This window comes from Podarcis erhardii (genome assembly GCF_964252035.2).
Source record: "Podarcis erhardii genome assembly, chromosome: 1".
In the NCBI taxonomy this organism is placed as follows: domain Eukaryota; kingdom Metazoa; phylum Chordata; class Lepidosauria; order Squamata; family Lacertidae; genus Podarcis; species Podarcis erhardii.
Genome location: NC_138497.1, coordinates 80921261 through 80940277, shown reverse-complemented (window position 1 = coordinate 80940277; position 19017 = coordinate 80921261). Strand labels below are relative to the sequence as shown.

Below are 19017 nucleotides of genomic sequence, written 5' to 3'. Positions count from 1 at the left end.
GGCAAGCAAGAAGTGACAGTATATAGCAAACACACACACACACACACACACACACACACACTTTAGCAGGGCTGGTGATCAAAATGTCTCATTTGAATGGCTTATCCTAAATTCAAAAGCTTTCCAATCCAATATTTGACTCACACATTCATATAAACAAATCTGTTAGCACATTCAAATTATCAGCTCTTTGCAAAAACGGCCTTGCCAAAAATAGAGCTTGGGGGCGGGGGGATCCAGCCTCTGAGGTTGATTGTAATTGGAGAGAAATAAGTAGAGTTCTTCAAATTGGGGGAGCAAACTAGTCACAATTCCTAAAAGCAGAGGGTAATCCTTGGCGTACATGGTTATTGGATGGCACAACCACAAAGTTAATATTAAGCTACACACACTTGACATGTACAAAGTGGTGCTTGCATCTTCATGGTGATTTGAAGTTCATAAAGTAGCAGTACTAGATTTAATAGGTTCCACAATTTCAATGTTAATTCAGAGTAACACTACAAATAACACTGTTCGAACCACCCAGAGCTTCCTTTCATCTCTTTGTCAACAAGGACATAATGAAAGAAGAAACCCAGAAGCCCAGCATCTCTTTTAAACAGATAAAAGCCTGTCATTCAAAGATGCTGAATAACACCCAGAAAAATGTCGGACAATTGTGTGAATGATGCCCACAATACTTTTTTCCCCATTAAATGAATTCAAGGACAGAAAATACAAGTTTAGAATTTAAATACTGAGAAATCTGCAGACAGAATATTGAGACTGCTGAAACATGCTTTTATTTTCACTAATTATTGCCACTCAATAAGTGTTTATTCAAGTTCAAACAGCAGCTTCACTACACTTTTCATTGTTGTCCTTGCTAAAATTGTAGTTACACAAACCTTATCTTTTCATGTTACATAAATGATACACCGAATATTAATACATCAAATTATTTTTAGAATATCAGCTTTCAGATTGATCTTCACGGAAGCTACAGCAGAAGACACACTGACTGAACAGTCAAACTTCTAAGCTTAGTTATTAAAGTTGGCCTAATCCAAATTCTTTCACAAGTTGGTACAATGTCAGATTCAGCATAACTGTGATGAATGCTATTGCAGCTAAAGCTACTAGTGCAACACCACAAGATCTATGATGGTTTAGAAAACATTTGAAGAGTTTGTTTGGAGAAACAGCTTAAGAGGTGAAGTTTAATGAGAAGTAGCAGCTATAATGTACATCTTCATCTTCCACTCTGGTATCTAGAGCCTCTTACGCAAAAGCAAATTCACAACCTGCCATTTGATCATCTCCCAAGATCCTTCAGAGGACATCCATGTGCAACTAGACTCTCTGAATGATTTTTAGTTCTTCTAACCTACTGGGTGCTAGCACAGTGGAGAGCATATTTTCCTCCAGTTCTCTGCTCTTATTGCTGTAACCTTTGGCTGTAGTGAACAGTCCTTTAGGAGGTAAACATCATTTCCAACAGCAGGGGTCAGATTTCCTATTTGTCTTTTGCATCCAGCTAAAAATAGAAAGAACATTATTTGTCTATGAAGCTTGCTTGTTCCAAAGTCCATCCATTCAACAGCTGATACTGACTAAAGTGAAAAAGCAACAACACAGAGAAGGAAATGATTCGTTTACAGTTAAATGAAAGCATATCACTGTTGAGTTGTAAGAATACAACAAGTACATAGGAAAATGCCATTAATTCTAACATCACAGAATCACAGAACTGTAGAGTTGGAAGGGACTCATCTAGTCCATTGTTTTGGGAGGGGTTATTCATTTGATTTGTTCTTATTTTGTATTTTTATGCTGTTTACCTCCCCGAGATCTTCAGATGAAGGGTGGTATACAAAATTAATAATAATCAAATCGTAATTCATGACATATGGCCATCCAACCTCTGCTTAAAAACCTCCAATGAAGGAGAGTCCACCACCTTCCAAGGAAGCCCCTTCCACTGTCAAACAGCTCTTGCAGTTAAAAAGGTCTTCCTGATGTTTACTAAGAATCTCCTGTCATGTAACTTGAAGCCTTTTGTTTGGGTCCTACCCTCCAGAACAGGAGAAAAAAACTCCCTCAACCATTCCTCATGAGGTTTGGTCTCCAAGACCCCTGATCATCTTGGTCAACCTTCTCTGCACATGTTCCAGCTTGTCAATATCCTTTTTAAATTGTGGCACCCAGAACTGGACACAGTGCCAAAGTGTGGTCTGACCAAGACAGAATAGAGCGATATCATTACTTCCCTTGATCTGGACATAATACTTCTGTTAATGCAGCCTAGAATAGCATTAGCTTTTTTGCTGCTGTATCACACTGTTGATTCATGTTAAACTTGTGGTCTACCAAGACCTCTAGAACCTTTTCACGTGTACTACTGGCATGCCAGATACCCCCCCCCATCTTGTACAGGTCATATTATGTCAAGACAGGTGATTAACTGCTGTTTTCAGAATTCCTGCAATGTTTGTACTCATGAGAGATTCTGCAAGTGAAATGGCGTGGGAGAATAAAAGCTTCTCAACTCAAACTTTCATACCTTTTCTTTTTCCTTCTTCATTAATTCTTGCAACTCCTCCTTCCAGCCCAACAGTTCCACTACTTTTTCTACTCCAATGATGACATCTCCCAGTTCAGCCACGTCACTGTGCTGTGGCTGATGAGCGAATGGTCCCACCAATTCCCGATTGATCAGCACACGTGGAACAGAGCTACGAATTGCATAAACTAGACTGGCAAATGGCTCCACCTAAAATCCAAACACCAAAAGGAAAAGGCTGCATATTCTGCTCCAAATTGAAAGTCATAGCTCAACAGAAATTCATAACACCTTGAGATCTATTGATCTATCGAACAACTGTAATAATGCACCCAAATACTGGTTAATGAAGAGGGCTATGTGGTAGTGTAAATGAGAACCTGCTAACAAAAAGGAAATATGTTACCTATTGTACAGTGGTTCTCCTAAATGCCCACTTGAAGCAATTCAAACTTAAGATTATTTCAGGTTATCCTTTCAACAAGTCAAGTAGGTAGGTTAGCAATATAAGTCCTAAGTGAAAGTACAGCTGAGGCTTGTAAGAAAATGACTTGCTCACGGCCATCCAGTGAGTTTGTAGCTAATCTAATATTTGAAAGCCTTCCTATTTCAGGGTGCATACCCTGGCCATGGGTAGGGAATCAGTAGAATGTGTGCTTTTATTTAAAATGCATCTCTGGGTTATGTGTGCTTTTATTTAAAATGCATCTCTGGGTTATTTGTGAGACATAGGAATTTGTTCATCCCCCCCCCGAAAAAAAACAGTCTGGCCCCCCAGAAGGTCTGAGGGACAGGGGAGCAGGCCCCTGCTGAAAAAGTTTGCTGACCCCTGCCCTTGGCCATACACTGTATCAGCTATTCACCCTCAATTAATGCAGAGCATTTGAACAGCAGCTATGGAAATCTACATGCTTCTTATTTAGGAAATGGGGTGTACTGATTCATCATTGATCCCTACAGTACAGGTGATTGAGTCCATATTGCTCTCCCTTTCCACTGCTAACACAGTTGCTGATGGGGCAATGTGCATGTTAACATTTCTATTGTGTGTGCTGGGATAATGTCACAGAGGAAAAACTGCTTGCATTTCCAATATTCCTGACTTTGTACACAACAATATTTAGTAAAGACTGTCTTGTCATATGTCTATGCTTAAGGCACATTTACTTCTGCCCTGCCACTGAGAGACAACAACATTGATTCTGCCTCTCCCTACATCACTAGATACACAAAATCATTTCTTCGATTTTGGCAATCTATGCTTCCCGAGCTATTTATAAATCCTTCTTACACATTTCCCAAGATGCACTTGACTTTGTTGATCCCTGAATTGCCACCCTCGCTTTCCCTTTGGATCCGCATTGCTTTCCAGAGTCCCCGACCACTCTGTCTCAATACCCCAGCTTTCATTGTCTTCCCATGTTCATGATAGCGCAGACCTCAAGGGAGGTTCCGATGACAAAGAGCAGGTCTGCCATAGGAAAATCTGTCACGTGCAAGAAGAACCGATGAGGGAGCTCCTCTCCAAAAAAAACAATGTCAGGTTTGATCATTCCAGTACACACAGGGCACTTGGGGATCTTGTCAGCCATCACATCCTCCTATAATGATAACACAGAAAGCAGGATATGAGTCCACAATCAGGCAGTATAAGCCACACATTACATCACTTGAAATTACAAGGGACACTTTCCATTGGTACTATTGATTGAACACCCCAAGCATTAATGAAAGTAAAAGCAAACCTGTGAACCCCGCAAAACAGGATTCTTGGTGCCTAAGCCAAACATAACCAGCACCCTCTGAAGTATGCTTGATATTCCTGGAGTGGTGTATCTGCTGTGCTGTTACTTACCCTGAAGTCTTCACCAGGGTATGACCTTCGACAGACAGTGCATGTAGCAGAAGCAAATGTACCATGAGCCTCAACTAGCTTATCTGGAGGAATCCCAGCAACTAGAACACAAAACTCAGAGTTAAGGTCAATTCGGCCCAAACGTTCCATCAACGCAAAGGAAGTGGAGAATACTCTCCCTGCCATCCAAAGGTTTGCTGCAGTATCTCTAACATTAGCCTAGGTTTTTATTTCTTAGATCCAAATTAAGGGGATGGGGAGACGTACCTCTCTCCAGCCCATCAATGTTCTGTGTGTACAGACGCAGAAGGAGCCCTTTGTCAAGTAGAAGTCGGAGAAAGTAATGAGCATAGTTGGGCCTGTAATTGCCAGGGTATAACTCCTTGGCCAATGTAAAGAAAGGCTTAGGATTGTGGAAAAAGTAATTGAGCTCAAATATGGCTTCTGGATAAGGAATATTATACTGCTGGAGATTACTGTAGAGGCCACTCCCAGGGGACCTGTGGAGACAAGAGGGGAAGAAAACTACAGAACATGCCAGGAAACCAAGCCATTGCAAAGGTTTTTCCATGTGTTGGTATACCCCTGTTAGAAGTAAATTCACATATGAGGAAACACAGTTGAAGAATATTTTATCACAAGTTTGTCAAGAAGACATACCACCAAAGTGGCCTATCAGTTGATATGTGAACAGCTTCTGGTGAACAGAAAGGAGAATTCAGCAGTGAAGGCCTCTCTCAAGAAGCAATGGCGCTTTTAAGATGGGAGGAGACACTGTGACAATGATACCCGAAAATGAGAAGGAGGGTAGCTGATAGCATGCCTGGTAAGAGAACTTCAAACAGGGTAAGGGTGTTTTGATTTGATATAGCAGCATATTGTTTCACTCTTTATCAGCATAGCAGGATCAAACAAGCAAATGAGAACCACAGCAAAATGTGACACTTCCCTGAGAACAAAGATCTTTACATAAATACTCAGATTAAACATGCCTTCCTTCTCTGAAAAAAGAAATGTGCTGAAAGTTCAAAGCAGAAGATGAATGCGCTGGACACTGGCTGGCACTGCATAAAGCCACCTAAAACATACCTCTCCAATCCCCAATAGCGGTTTTTCACTTTACTGCCTTATTTTTTGAAAAGAAAACTGTTAAAAGTTTCTTTTTAAAAAAATAAGGCAACGGCTGAATGGTTATAGGCATAAGTGTTCACAAAATGCTTTCAAAAATTAAATAAAGGCAGCTGACAAGCCACATGAAGGAGGGGGAGGTGCGTGACTGGTGAAATAGCATTCTGTTCACAAATGTGTGTCTGTCACTTCATGCACAACACCTGGTGTATTTGCTCTGGATTCTGTTACTATTTGTTTTTGAACATAGGTTGCAATCCATAAAAGGGGAAATTTCGGATGCAAGAAAATCAAATTAAATAGTTAAAGGACCTATTGTGGCACCCTCCATGTAGCATAAAACCAGATATGACTTATTTGGAATTAAGGGACTATACTGTTAACGGACCTTGTTTGGTGCGATCTTGGGATAGGAAAAAAAGTTACACCAACAGTACCAGCCTCTTCCTTCAATTCCAAAAAAGAGCCTGGTTCACTCTTACTGCCTGTGCCCTGCTTCTTGAAGCTGCTCCATCTATGACTGGGCAGTGTAGTGGCTGCTGAAGAGTTTCCACAAGGTGGGGACTTTACAGAGTAGGGAAAATGTCTGTACAGTCAAGAGAGCAAGCAGTTTGAGTGTTACCTGAAATCAGGGATACCACTAGGAGTGCTGAGCCCTGCTCCAGTCATCACCACGACTGTCTTGCATTCTTTCTTCTGAATTAGTTCTGTCACATCCTTCAGGGTGAGCTGCTCCTTTTGACCATCATTTCTTCCTCTGCCACCTCCAAAGAATACCATTAGAGCAGTGGATAATGAAAAGGGCCTGCCAGCAACATATGCAACGGGTTACAAAGAAACACATTCAAATGCCATTCACCAGAACGAGATTACTGGGAGAAAACTCCCTCAGTTCATATTAGCAGTGAATTGGCATTGTTTTCAACAATGTGGCTTTACTCGTCCTGTGTCTGGTGTCGTATGACTTAAAGTGTGCTCTCAACACTTCCTTTGCTTGAATTCAAAAATAACTGAAGCCACAGCTGCAAAGGAAGAACCAGGAGCGCACTTTAAGTCAAGGAGATTCTTATATTCTTATGGGATAAGGTAGAGAAACACAAATGAATACAAGCGTCCCAAGCACGTTTTGTGAAGGAAGGTGGCAGAATTCAAAGTCAAAATGAGCAGGAGAAAGGATATCATACCTCACTCCATAGGTATTTGCAATCTTTTCTGTTCTGCTTTCTGTAGTTCTTTGAAAGAAAAGATTTCCATTTGGAAAGAAGAAGGTGGGTTTCAATGAAGTTAGGAGCAGTTTTTTGCAGGCCATAGAACCAGAAAAATTCCCATAATAATGTTGCTGGGAACATATCCAGCAATTCCTCCATCCTATAAAACATAACAACCATTTTCAAATGCAGGGCTTGTAATAGTTGGTTATATGAAATTTCACTGAGAAATAGAAAACCCATTTGACAGTGCAATCCCAATGATGTCTACTAAGAAGTCCTATTAAATTTAATGAGGCTTACTCACAAGTAAAGTGGGGGCAATATGATTAACCCTAATTTAGTTAATTAAACCTTTATTTCGGGGTAGGGAACCTTCACTTCATAATCCAGGTGTGGTCCACAGGAATTCCCCTTTGGCTTGCCAGTCTTTTCCCACATCCAGATCCATCTACTCAGCCCCCTTCCGCCCTGCCCCCAGCCCCACTGCTGAGCTGTAATATTCAATCCGTGAAGTAGCCCAGGGAGAACAGATCATAGTGAGGTGAGGATTCCACCTAAACATTAGGAAGAACTTCCTGACAGTAAGAGCTGTTCGACAGTGGAATTTGCTGCCAAGGAGTGTGGTGGAGTCTCCTTCTTTGGAGGTCTTTAAGCAGAGGCTTGACAACCATATGTCAGGAGTGCTCTGATGGTGTTTCCTGCTTGGCAGGGGGTTGGACTCAATGGCCCTTGTGGTCTCTTCCAACTCTATGATTCTATGATTCTAGGAAAACCTCCCGCTGCCCTGTGCTGCTCAGCTTACTGAAAATTACTGCTCTGTAGTGGGGAAGAGGGAACATGGCTGAGTCCTGCTGCTGAGCTGCCCATGAGCTGAGCTGAGCAGTCCTTCCTTCATGGGCAGTGTGGTGCATTTTTATCCTGCACAGTGAGAAAAGGAGTCCCTTTTACACTGTGCAGCACAAAAGTTAATTGAGTTGCTTCTGAAGGAAGAGATTACTTTCTTCCCCCATTGGCAGTTCCTGGGCTGAGCATGGAGAAAGGGGGGTCCCTTTCTCAGCATGTAGCACAGAAGCCATGCAAGCAGAACGTGGTGCTCTTCAGAGGTTGTTGAACTATGACTCTGATGCTTCCTGATCATTGACCAACCTGTCTGGTGAAGAGAGGGCACTACACTGGCGGCCTGATACAGTGTGTATATGTGCACGTGTTATGTACAGTGGTACCTTGGTTTAAGAACAGTCCTGTTTACCAACGATTCGGCTTACGAATTCCTCAAAACTGGAAGTAGTGTCGCGGTTTGTGAACATTACCTCGGTCTAAGAACGGAATCTGAATGGTGGAAGGGCACCTCCGGCAGGAGGCCTCATTAGGGAAAGTGTGCCTCGGTTTAAGAATGGACTTCCGGAATGGATTAAGTTTGTAAACCAAGGTACCACAGTATGTATGTAGGTTTGTGAATGGGATGTGAGTGTCTATGTATGCTTTGACCCTGCCTTCTTTTGGCCTTGGCCCCAAACACTACAGGTGTACGGCCTTGACTACTCCTCCCCCGGCAAATGGAGCCCTGGAGAGTGGGAAAGGTTCCCCAGCCTTGTATTATATATGACTAGTATTTGCTGAAGAACATAAATTATTACTAAGTATCTCCTCATGCAGTTGTATAGACAAAGCAACAGGGTTTTGCTCCAAAGGAGACTCACACTGTATGCAACAAAAGGGGATAAAGGGGGATACACTGCAAAAGTCTGAGGTTACATTTTACTGCACTTCCTTCATATGGCTCCTCGGAGGATGTGAGTTATAAACCATTCTGCAGGCTAAAAGTGTTCTACAGATACAGTAGATGTAAAAAATTACCTACTCTAAATTGGTTCATAGAGGAAACACCTTGGCTCAGTAGTAGACCGTATGTTTTCCATGCACAATGTCCCCGGCATCTCTAGTTATCTCAGGTAGCAGGGCCAAGGCCTCTGTCCACCTGAGAACTTGGAGAGCAGTTGTCTGTCAGAGTGCTCAGCCAACGGTCTGATGCACTGTAAGAATCCTCCCAATATTCAACTTTCCTATTTATACTAAATATGCCAACAATCTCCCTGAGTACCTGTAAGCTTTTCCATTCCAGGTCTTAGCTCTCCTAACTCTTCCAAAATCTGATATGCCCCTTCCAGTTCATTCGTATTCTTCTGTATTAGATTGTTACTTACCTATTGGTCTCTGAAAACTTTCAGCACAAAGTGCATGCTTTCCTGCAGAGACTCTGTAATATAATCTCCAGTTCATTTCCCTCCAGCCGCCTAGTCCTGCACCAGAGAAAGAAAAATCAAGGGAAGGTTTCTATGTCTTCTGTGTTCTTCCCTTTATTAATGGCTCTACTCATGCAGGTGGGCAGGAGGCTGGTATCACTCTGTATCTCGCCAGTTTCCTGTTTGGGTTGTATTTGTGGTCTGAAGGTTACAGAAGATCTGAAGTGGAGCGTAGGGTAAAGCACCACTCTTGTTTGCTTTCAGTGATCTTGAGCCTGAAAGAACAGCTGAAAAGCTCTTTACCTTAATGTTCCTAAAAGAAGAGCCTAGATCCGCTCATGCTAAAAATCCATCTCTTACGGTCCCCACCACCCTTGCAGTAGCTTTTTGGAGATAAATTGCACCACCACTTAAGGCATTATGCTACAAAACTGCTTGTTATACAATACTGCTCTGAACTGGCAAAAGCTTTTTTCTTTGCAGTAGGTTCCGCTGGGTGTAATCTCGTTCACAGTGGCTTTTTTATGGGGCGCCACTAGCCTCCAACTGCCGTAATTGCCCAAGAAGCACAGCTCTGTGTTTCATTCATTTTAAGGGAAAGCCCGCTTCAGACACACATCCCCATCCAGGATATTACTCTTTTTAGCATTTCCGAAACCAATATACAGCAATGAGTGCAACAACTTTGTTCTTTGCGTCGCAAGATGCCACTTACAGCAAAGGAAACCGCACCTCCCTCAGTTCTAAGATTGGGCAGAAAGGGACGGAGGGGCCAGAAACGGGAGAGCGACGCTTCCCTGCCCAAACCTCCGTCCGACGATGGCGATGCGCCTGAGCAAAGGGAGCAAAAGGAACCGGAGGGACCCTGTCCAGGTCACTCATGGCCGGCGCGGAGGGGCCCTAGCGGCTCCCCCCCAGCCCGGCGGAAACATGTTCTCTGCCGCCGACAGGTATAGCGAGGCGGTGGCGGCAATGTTTTATTTCGCGAAGCCGCGACACTCGACATTCTCCTCGTGGCGAGTGACGTCAGCATCCCCACCCCCACATCACGCGCGGGGGCGGGCCGCCATGGCAACCGGCACCCAACGACTGCAGGGGGCGCCCGAGAGAAGCTCGCCGGCTCGCTCGCGAAGCGGAGGCCGTTGCCATGGCGACCAGCGGGCCTGCCCGCCCTCCCCCCGGAACTCTCGCCCCTCCTCCTCCCCGCAGAGCGTGGGGCGAGATCGAGAAGCAATGCTGCGCAGAGCGAGGCCAATACGGTACCCGGCGTGCTCCGCGCCGAAGGTGCCGGAAGTGAGTGTGCATTTCCGGCGGCTGGGTGGCCCGGCCTCCTGCTCCTGCTCCTGAGGGTGAAGCGCTCTCTCTGTCTCCCGCTGCTTCCCCGGTCCCGGCCTCGCCATGAAGGACGTGCCGGGTTTCCTGCAGCAGAGCCAAAGCTCGGGGCCCGGCCAGGCCGCCGTGTGGCACCGCCTGGAGGAGCTCTACAACAAGAAGTGAGGCGGGGCGGGGGGGGGCGGCTGGGGGAGCCTGCGGGAGGTGGGGAAGGGGCGCTCCGCCGTTTTCCCTGGGGCGACTCTGCGCCTTTTTCTGGAGAGGGGTCTCCTGCTCTTGAAGGCCAACCCCCCCGTTCAGGAAGCTGGTGCATCGGGCCTCGCTCCCGAGATGTGCGGGCAGGCTGCTTGCCTTAGGAAAATGGTGGATAGGCACGCGTCGCTTGCCTTGGGCCAAGGTGGCATAAGCACAACAGGGTCGGAAGTGTTAAGCACTTGGCCGTCTCCACTGAGGCTCTGCGCTGGCCTGGTTGCCAAAATGTGTGTGTCGTGCAAGGGTTTCTGTTCATATAACTCGTGTTTGATTTGGGTAAATACACCGTTGAGGGTTTGCTGTGGTCTCCTGGCTGCTGTACTCTTCCCTTGCTCGCCCTCATTTTGTAAAATTGACAGCCTGTCCTTTGCCATTTCCATTGTCGTGTGTATGTTTTACAGACTCTGGCACCAGCTGACCCTTCAGGTTCTGGACTTTGTGCAAGACCCCTGCTTTGCCCAAGGAGATGGACTCATCAAGGTAATCTCCCAAGTCTTACCTAAGTCATTGAGATGGTGATGGGTTGCATTATTTGTATTCTAATTCACAAGATTCTTGGAATTACCATAAATAAGAAAAATTAAAATTAAGAGTAGTGTAAATGTATACCCCTGGCTTCTTGTGAATATAAACGTTGCCAATGATGAGGCATTTAGGGCAACTCCACTGAACACATCAGTTCCAGGGCTTTGTAGCTTATGTCCTAATTTTTTTGCTTTGTAAATTCTGTTGACTTCTGTATCACTTTTTTTTTTTGCATTTGGGATCACATTTTTATTCTTTCCAGGAGTGAAAGGGTGCATTTTGTAATTACTGTATAATGCTGGTACTCTAAATAGATGATGCAAAATGGTATGAGATGACATTGCAGAGATAAACTGCCAGATAAAATCATTGGTGGGGAACCTCTGCTCTCAGGCCTAGTTATGCCTACCAGTCCTCTGAATTTTGACCACCAGGCCATTTTTGGCACAAACAACACCGACCTGTCAGTCATCTGACACCATATGACATCAGGCATGGATAATCTGTTATCTCCAGTCTAAGTGCTGTTTGTCAAGACTGGAAATAAGGGATCTCCTTTCTCCTATCTTAGTGCTAAGCACTATAGTGCTAAAATCAGAAATAAGCCCAAGCGTATTAAAAAAACCAGGCAGTACTGTGGGACCACAGTACTAACGGCAGATATAAGTCTGTGCCTACTCCCATGGTTTGAAGTTTGAATCACCTGGTCTCATAGTACATTGGGTGATTAACAGGTGGGTAGCCAAATGTCAAAATGGCAGGAGGAGGATGTACTAGTTCTGGATCCAGCCCACCCTGTATTATAGTTTAGAAAATACTAAATGAATGAAGGGTTTCTTTAAAGGAGGACAGCATGACAGACAGTTGTATGAAAAACAAGAAAGATTGAAGGAACTGGATATGTTTGGTCTGGAAAAGAAGATTGAGAGGGGATATAGAAGTAGGAAGGGACCCAAAAGTCATTTAGCCCAACCCCTTGCAATGGAAAAATCTCAGCTAACGCATCCATGACAGATGGCCATCCAACCTCTGCTTACAACCCTCCAAGGAGGCAGAGTCCACCACATGATAGCACTGCTGAAATAGAGGCTCCCACATAGAAATGATCGCATACTTGTTATACCTAGAGGGCAGGACTGACTGGTTTCAGTTACAGAGGGATAGATTTCAGTTCAATATTAGGATAAAATGTTTTACTGGTAAGAGCAGGGTTGGTGTTGACAGCCTTCATGTCACATAATTTGCAGACATCTTTGTAGCACAGAGTTGGTCTGCTAATTGGCCTGGTGCCAGAAGCCAGCTCTCTGTAGATCAGGTCCTTGGGGATCCTGCCATCTTCCATTCTGTGGACATGAGCAAGCCAGCGTACCTAAGCTAAACCATGGCTTAGTGTAAATGCATGAGCTCTTGGAGAGAGATCACATCTGCTTTGCCCTTTCTCTGGGCCTACTGGTATTACCCATGGTTTGGCTTGGCATGTTGTCCAAACCTGGGTTTTGATGTTTCTCGCTCCAGACAAGGCATGAGTTGTAACAAAGGTGGTCTAGTGCTGACCCGGGGCTTAATATTGATTGTAAGGAATTCCACACACACTAATCAAACTGTAGATAGTGTCCTAGATGTGCTAATGATCAACTTGACTTGTTAACCAAAACACACTTGTATTGCTAAACTTACCACCTCTTTCTTTGATTTATAGCTTTATGAGAACTTTATCAGTGAGTTTGAACACAGGTAAAGATTTTAAAATACTTAAAATTTAGGGGAAACCTTACATTTTAAGATCAATATTTTAATTCTAAAGTTCATTATTAAACTTAATTGCTATTAAAACTCCAGTTGTTCATGTTACCATCTCTTTATTTCAGGGTGAACCCTTTGTCCCTTGTAGAGATAATTCTTCATGTAGTACGGCAGATGACAGGTAAAACATCTTCATTTTATCATAGCTATCTTTCATTATGAACTGGTTGGGGGGGGGAATCTGAGGCCAACAATAGGACCTTTAGGAAAGTAACAAAGGATTGAACTAAGTCTTGGAGAAAGGGAATTATTCACATTTCAGTCTTTGTGGACACTAGCCATTAATACTCCTTAACTTTGCTATAAGGCCAGCAGAGATGTATTAATGTAGAATTTGAGAATCTAATCCTAGGAGTTTGACAGACTGAAGGCCTCTTTTGGTGCTGGTTTCTCCTTGGGACTGATCCAAGGAAGTATCTGGGAGCTGGCTTTTGGCTTGCACAATCACTCCCCCTCAGTGTAGAGAGAAATGGAATGATCAAACAGGAGATCTCATGTTACTTTGAAACACGAGCTCTCCTCTGACTTTGGGACATTAAATCAGGAAAACCTTGAAACCAGAAGTCTGAGCAAAAATTTTGTCATTCATTGTTTCTCGGAACGAAGGGAGGAAGCATGCCTTGAAGCCCTCTACTCCTCTCCCCAAGGACAATATCATTCAGGCATGTCCTCAATTCTAAAACTTTTGTGATAGGATCCAATAAGAGGTTATGTGAATCTTAATGTAATTGCTTGCTTGTACCTCCTTAGATCCTAATGTAGCTCTTACTTTTCTGGAAAAGACCCGAGAAAAAGTAAGTATGATATATGACAAATACTTTATATAGTACTTTGATCCACTTGCATGGAATTGTTTTCAATGCAGTTACTAGTTTTTATTAATTGCTGTAGCCTACTGATGTTTTTATCACTCGTTTTAAAGGGGTGTAGACTTAAAACTGTTGATTTAAAATAAGTAATTATAGGTTTTATGTTACAATTTCTGTGTACTATCTTTTGTCCTGAAAGGCACAATATAAATTAATAACACATCTACTGAACTGGCCAACAAGCCAGTTTCATTGCCAGTAAGAAAATGATCAAGGATAGTTATACAGTCAAATTTGGAAAAACTGCTAACTACTTACGCTCTCTTTGGCAGACACTAGTTTCATTGCTATTTGAAACAATAGCTGTTTTATTACGTTCATTTTGTATTGTGGCTGCAGGTGAAAAGCAGTGATGAAGCCGTGATTCTATGTAAAACTGCCATTGGAGCTCTGAAATTAAACATTGGTGATCTACAAGTCACAAAGGTGAGACAAAATACATATTTTCTTGTTCATAATAACAAAACCTTTTTTGAATTTGCTGTATTGGACGGCTCTTGCATTTTTTGAGTGCAGCCCTTAGCTTTTAGTAGCTATCTTCTAACATAGGAGAGGGCCTTTATAGGTACTCTGAAAAGCTGTCAGCTGGAGGCAGGTGCAAAAGACATAAACTTAGAATTGAAGGGCATTTTGTGTTTGAGCAGGTGCTGATCAGCATGATTTGTTTTGGGTACTAGAACTGAGCCGAGTTTGCTCTCTTTCCATGCAAAAATCCATTCCTGATTACCCCCAAGCATTCTTCATTGTCGCAGGGGGAGAGGCATTTTGTTGCCATTGTTAAACAATTGAGAGTCAGAAATCTTTGCCATTGTACTGGACAAGGATCTACCAGTATTGTGGACCTATGGTACTTCTCCACAGTACTGGATATGTGGAGAAGACTAAATTCTATCTGCTTCTTGTGTTCCACTTTGTGTTACTGGAAATGCAGTACAGTGGTACCTCTAGTTACAAACTTAATTCATTCCAAAGGTCCATTCTTAACCTGAAACTCTTCTTAACTAGAGGCGTGCTTTAGCTAATGGGGCCTCTTGCTGCCGCTGCGCCGCCAGCACACGATTTCTGTTCTCATCCTGGGGCAAAGTTCTCAACTCAAGGTAACTCTTCCAGGTTAGCGGAGTTTGTAACCTGAGGCGTTTGTAACTCTAGGTACCACTGTACAATACAATTTAAATAATCAAAAGTGTTGGTATTTCTGATAAGATACTGTATTGAGTTTTGTTCAAATAAGATGCTAAGTATGCAGTAACGGTATTTGTGCTTTTGACAAGTGGCATTATTATTTCTATTCTGATGGCCAGAGATCACTTTTGATTTGATTTCTTTTGCTGGTATAATCCAGTAACATAATCCATGGCCCATTAGAAACTGTTCACAAAAGTCTAAATAAACATCTTGCAATGTGTTCATACTTTGTACAAATGAAAGCTGTTTATCAGTTTGCCACAAGCAAAGAATAGGGGTTTTCGAACCTGTAAACATCTGTTTAGAAACTTGTTTTGGCAGTTAACAAGGATATTAAATTTATATAATGGGGGTTGTTTCGTTTTTTTATAAACCATTATTAGGAGCTGTAGGGTTCAAGCAGACAAGGATATACAGTTGTGGATTTGTTTCTTCAGCAGAGTTGAGACTTCAGCAGGTCAAGTCCTAGTACCAGCAAAAATAAAATAACAAATATGTTCTGATCCTTAAGTTAATGTGATCACGCCATTCTTTGGAGTTGTGTGTTTTTTTCTCTTCAAATATTGGTTATAATTGTTAGGCAAGGTATTGTAACATGCTTTTGTGTGTATGTATATAAAATACATGTGGATTTTAAGGATTGGTATCACCCTTTTTCCCTTTAGGAGACCATTGAGGATGTTGAAGAGATGCTGAATAATCTTCCTGGTGTGACATCTGTTCACAGCCGTTTCTATGATCTCTCCAGCAAGTATTACCAGACAATTGGGAATCATGCCTCTTATTATAAGGATGCATTAAGGTTCCTGGGCTGTATAGATGTCAAAGATCTCCCAGGTAATGCTCTTTTCTTCCCATATTGAACAAAATGCATTTGTTTGTGCTGTGGAGACCTGTATCAAATGGATTTAATTTACTGTGCAGAGAGGGAAATAGAAATTATCCTCAAGATTATTGTTGTTGGAACCTGGAGTTTCAGGAAAATAGGCCTAAGACAAATAATTTACTGTACCTTTGTGTATAGAATGCTCACATTTTTATTGAACGTAAGAGAATATATATGTGTGTGTGTGTGTGTGTGTGTGTGTACTAAAATGGGGTGTGGTCTCTCAGACTGTTGCTTGACCCAGATCATTCTTCTTTTCAGTGGCAGACCAGCAGGAGAGAGCCTTTACTTTAGGGTTAGCAGGACTCCTTGGGGAAGGAGTCTATAACTTTGGGGAACTGGTAAGTAGAGCTTAATTGGTGAAAATGTTCAGGAACCAGAAGCTAGCTACTATATCTCAATGTCCTACTTTATTTCCATCCTCAGCTTATGCACCCAGTGCTGGAGTCTTTGAGGAACACTGACAGGCAATGGTTGATTGACACGCTTTATGCCTTCAATAGTGGTAATGTGGAAAAATTCCAGGCTTTGAAGTCAGCATGGGGGCAGCAGGTAGGTGGCTGGTTTGACTGATTAAATAAGTACTTCCTCTTTGACTTGCTACTGGAAAGCAAAGCTTATGCACTTCTGAAAACAGCTGGTATAGATTCAGAGTCTTCAAAAAAACAACCTTGGGGCAACAGGACAGAGTTCCCCCATTAACTGTTTTAGAGTACTTAAGCCTTGAGACACGGGCCAGTTCAGGAAGGATCTGCTTCAGAGAAGGTCTAAATAACTCCAAAGCATCCCACTTCAGTTTAAAATCCATGCTCTGAAACAGATGCATTGCCAGATGTCTTGAACTGTGTAGTAGCATTCATTTTCTCACTCCCATAGAGGAGATGTTGGTTTAAACAGTCTTAACGGTTGCATTTAGAAATTAAACACTTTTGTTGAACAATTTACAATGGTAGGTCTAAGGCTATGGTTTCATGACACAAGACGCATGAAATGATGAGCGCTTTCTGTGTTGCATGCATCTTGTTAAATCAAAGAAAACACAATAATATTTTTGGAGTAACTAAAGTTCTCATCTGTTGTGTCTTACAGCCAGACTTGGCTGCAAATGAAGCTCTTCTTCTACAGAAGATCCAGCTGCTGTGCCTCATGGAGGTAAGTCTAGCAATTCTAAATTATATAATCTGGTCCTGCCCTGTAGTGGTTCCCACTTGGGACAGAAGTTTTTATTTGTGTTGAAATGTAACATACAGTATATTGCTATTGAAGATCTAGTCCACCTTTCAAATAATGTCTTGCACAGAGGCAAACAAAGCTGGGGAAATCAGGCTTTCTGATCACTGTGTTGGGAACTTCTTTTTTCACGTAAGCCCAGGTTTGTTTTAACTTTAGTTTTACTTGACTGCAGATGACCTTCACCCGACCAGCTAACCACAGGCAACTCACTTTTGAAGAGATTGCTAAAAGTGCCAAAGTCACTGTAAATGAGGTGAGTTGCATTTGCAGTTCTGTATGAGGGAAACATGTTCAGGGACTCTGTGTCATTCCATTTTCAAAGACATTTTAATTTCAGATAATCCCTGTTAAAATTGATGCAATTAAATTTCCAGATAGGCATTTACAGCAGCCATGATCTTGGCCATTTTCCCTTTCTCTGCTTGTTAAATCCCTCTTTTTGAGTTGTAGCAAGTACTCAGACTGGTAAGTTGCAGTGATTTTTGTGGAAACATCTGGATATGTTTCTCTAAATCCAGTAAGGGACTCTTGGTCTTCTTTTCCTGCAGGTGGAGCTGCTAGTGATGAAAGCCCTGTCAGTGGGTTTGGTGAAAGGCAGTATTGATGAAGTGGATAAGAGAGTTCACATGACATGGGTCCAACCACGGGTGCTGGATTTACAACAGGTAATCACTCTTGCTGAAATCTCAGTGCAGCACTCTCCTTTTAAAGCATGGCATGGAATCTTAGTAAAAAACAGCTTTCTGAGGAGAAAGGGTGTGGTTTCTTTGATTAATCACACTGCACTTATATGTCTTCCTTTACTTCAGTGCAGAAACAGCTTTATACGGTCACATGTTGAATTTATGACACATTGAATAATTGACTTAATTCAGTTTTCTTCACAATGTTTAGTTTGTTTCTGGCACCTTTGAATCTCCCTATCAAAACGTCTTGTCATTAAGACAAACCAATAAGACACATCACTGGGAGATTGCAGTTTATCTTTTCTCTAAAACAGGATTTTAATGTAGTCTGTTGCAGGAGACATTCTGATGCAGAATGGTTAAATTTTTTATCTTTCATGGCCCTTATTTTGTCTTTATGTATTCATTGTGTATCCGTTGAGTCCAAGTTCCTAAAGTGCTTGTGGGTTTATTTCCTAGATAAAGGGCATGAAAGACCGCCTGGAGTTCTGGTGCACAGATGTGAAGAGCATGGAGATGTTGGTGGAGCACCAAGCCCACGATATCCTGACATAGAGGACTTTGCACTGGCTGAGGGAATGTCTTGTACTGTTGCTGAAACTGGCAGTGCCCTGACCACTGACTCTGTACTGAATTCTATTAACAGGGGGGCTAGGGGAGGAGGGAAAGAACTACTTTTCTGATGCTTGTACAGAGGACTAAGTGGCCTTTGCTGTGTAACCCTTTGGTGCTTGGAGTCGGGAATTCCCTGCTACGTGCTAAGCCATTTGATTAGCATTCTCCTTGGGAGCTCCCATCCTGCTGCCACCAAAGGCAATAAGGACTCCTTCATGGTGGATTAATCGGTCTTGGTGTGAGGCTGCCGCAATGGAGGATGTTTGGGGCTTATGGGCTAAAGGGTGGAGGTCACTAGCTCCGCAGTGGGATGGCAGCAGGACTTCCATTGTGCATTTAGGGTGTAAGAAGGAAGGGCCATCTTCAGTCATTGGGCATTTCTGACGGACGTGGGGGGAGAGCATGACCTTTCTCCCTGCCAGTCCAAAGGCAGCATAAATGAGAACAAATGCCTCTTTCCCCTAGTCTCCCTCTGTTTTGCAGTAGAGGAAACTGCTCAAACCCCATCAATGAGTTTTCCAAGAATAAAATCATAAATTTAATGGATTTGTTTTTATACTCTCCTTGGGTTTGCTCTTGTCTTTTATGAACGTTTTATCCTGAAGTGTGATGCAGTCAAATAACTGCTGGAATAAACTTCTCTGCCTTC

At 42.7% G+C, this 19017-nt stretch overlaps 2 protein-coding genes across 6 annotated transcripts; one reads left to right on the top strand and one right to left on the bottom strand.

Annotated features, from left to right (window-relative positions):
- Positions 1-766: 766 nt before the first annotated feature.
- SIRT3 (sirtuin 3) lies at positions 767-10002 on the bottom strand. Of its 5 annotated transcripts, none has more exons than XM_081875540.1 (9): positions 9698-10002; positions 8944-9039; positions 6713-6896; positions 6151-6333; positions 4668-4900; positions 4401-4501; positions 3985-4146; positions 2546-2755; positions 767-1595 (listed from the first exon to the last, which is right to left on the bottom strand). In XM_081875540.1, exons 2-9 carry the CDS (start codon positions 9017-9019, stop codon positions 1380-1382), a joined length of 1365 nt encoding a protein of 454 aa, XP_081731666.1. In that variant the 5' UTR covers positions 9020-9039; positions 9698-10002; the 3' UTR covers positions 767-1379. The 5 variants fall into 5 exon arrangements, 4 of the variants coding, with proteins under 4 accessions (XP_081731666.1, XP_081731668.1, XP_081731667.1 ...); XM_081875542.1 differs by having other exon boundaries at positions 767-1519; XM_081875541.1 differs by lacking the exon at positions 9698-10002 and having other exon boundaries at positions 8944-9618.
- A 259-nt stretch (positions 10003-10261) lies between these two features.
- On the top strand, positions 10262-19017 carry PSMD13 (proteasome 26S subunit, non-ATPase 13). Its single transcript, XM_081875574.1, has 13 exons — positions 10262-10475; positions 10968-11046; positions 12791-12825; positions 12960-13015; positions 13645-13688; positions 14103-14189; positions 15614-15785; positions 16096-16175; positions 16261-16386; positions 16924-16986; positions 17240-17320; positions 17616-17732; positions 18213-19017. The coding sequence occupies exons 1-13, from the start codon at positions 10381-10383 to the stop codon at positions 18306-18308; spliced, it is 1131 nt and encodes a 376-aa protein (XP_081731700.1). The 5' UTR covers positions 10262-10380; the 3' UTR covers positions 18309-19017.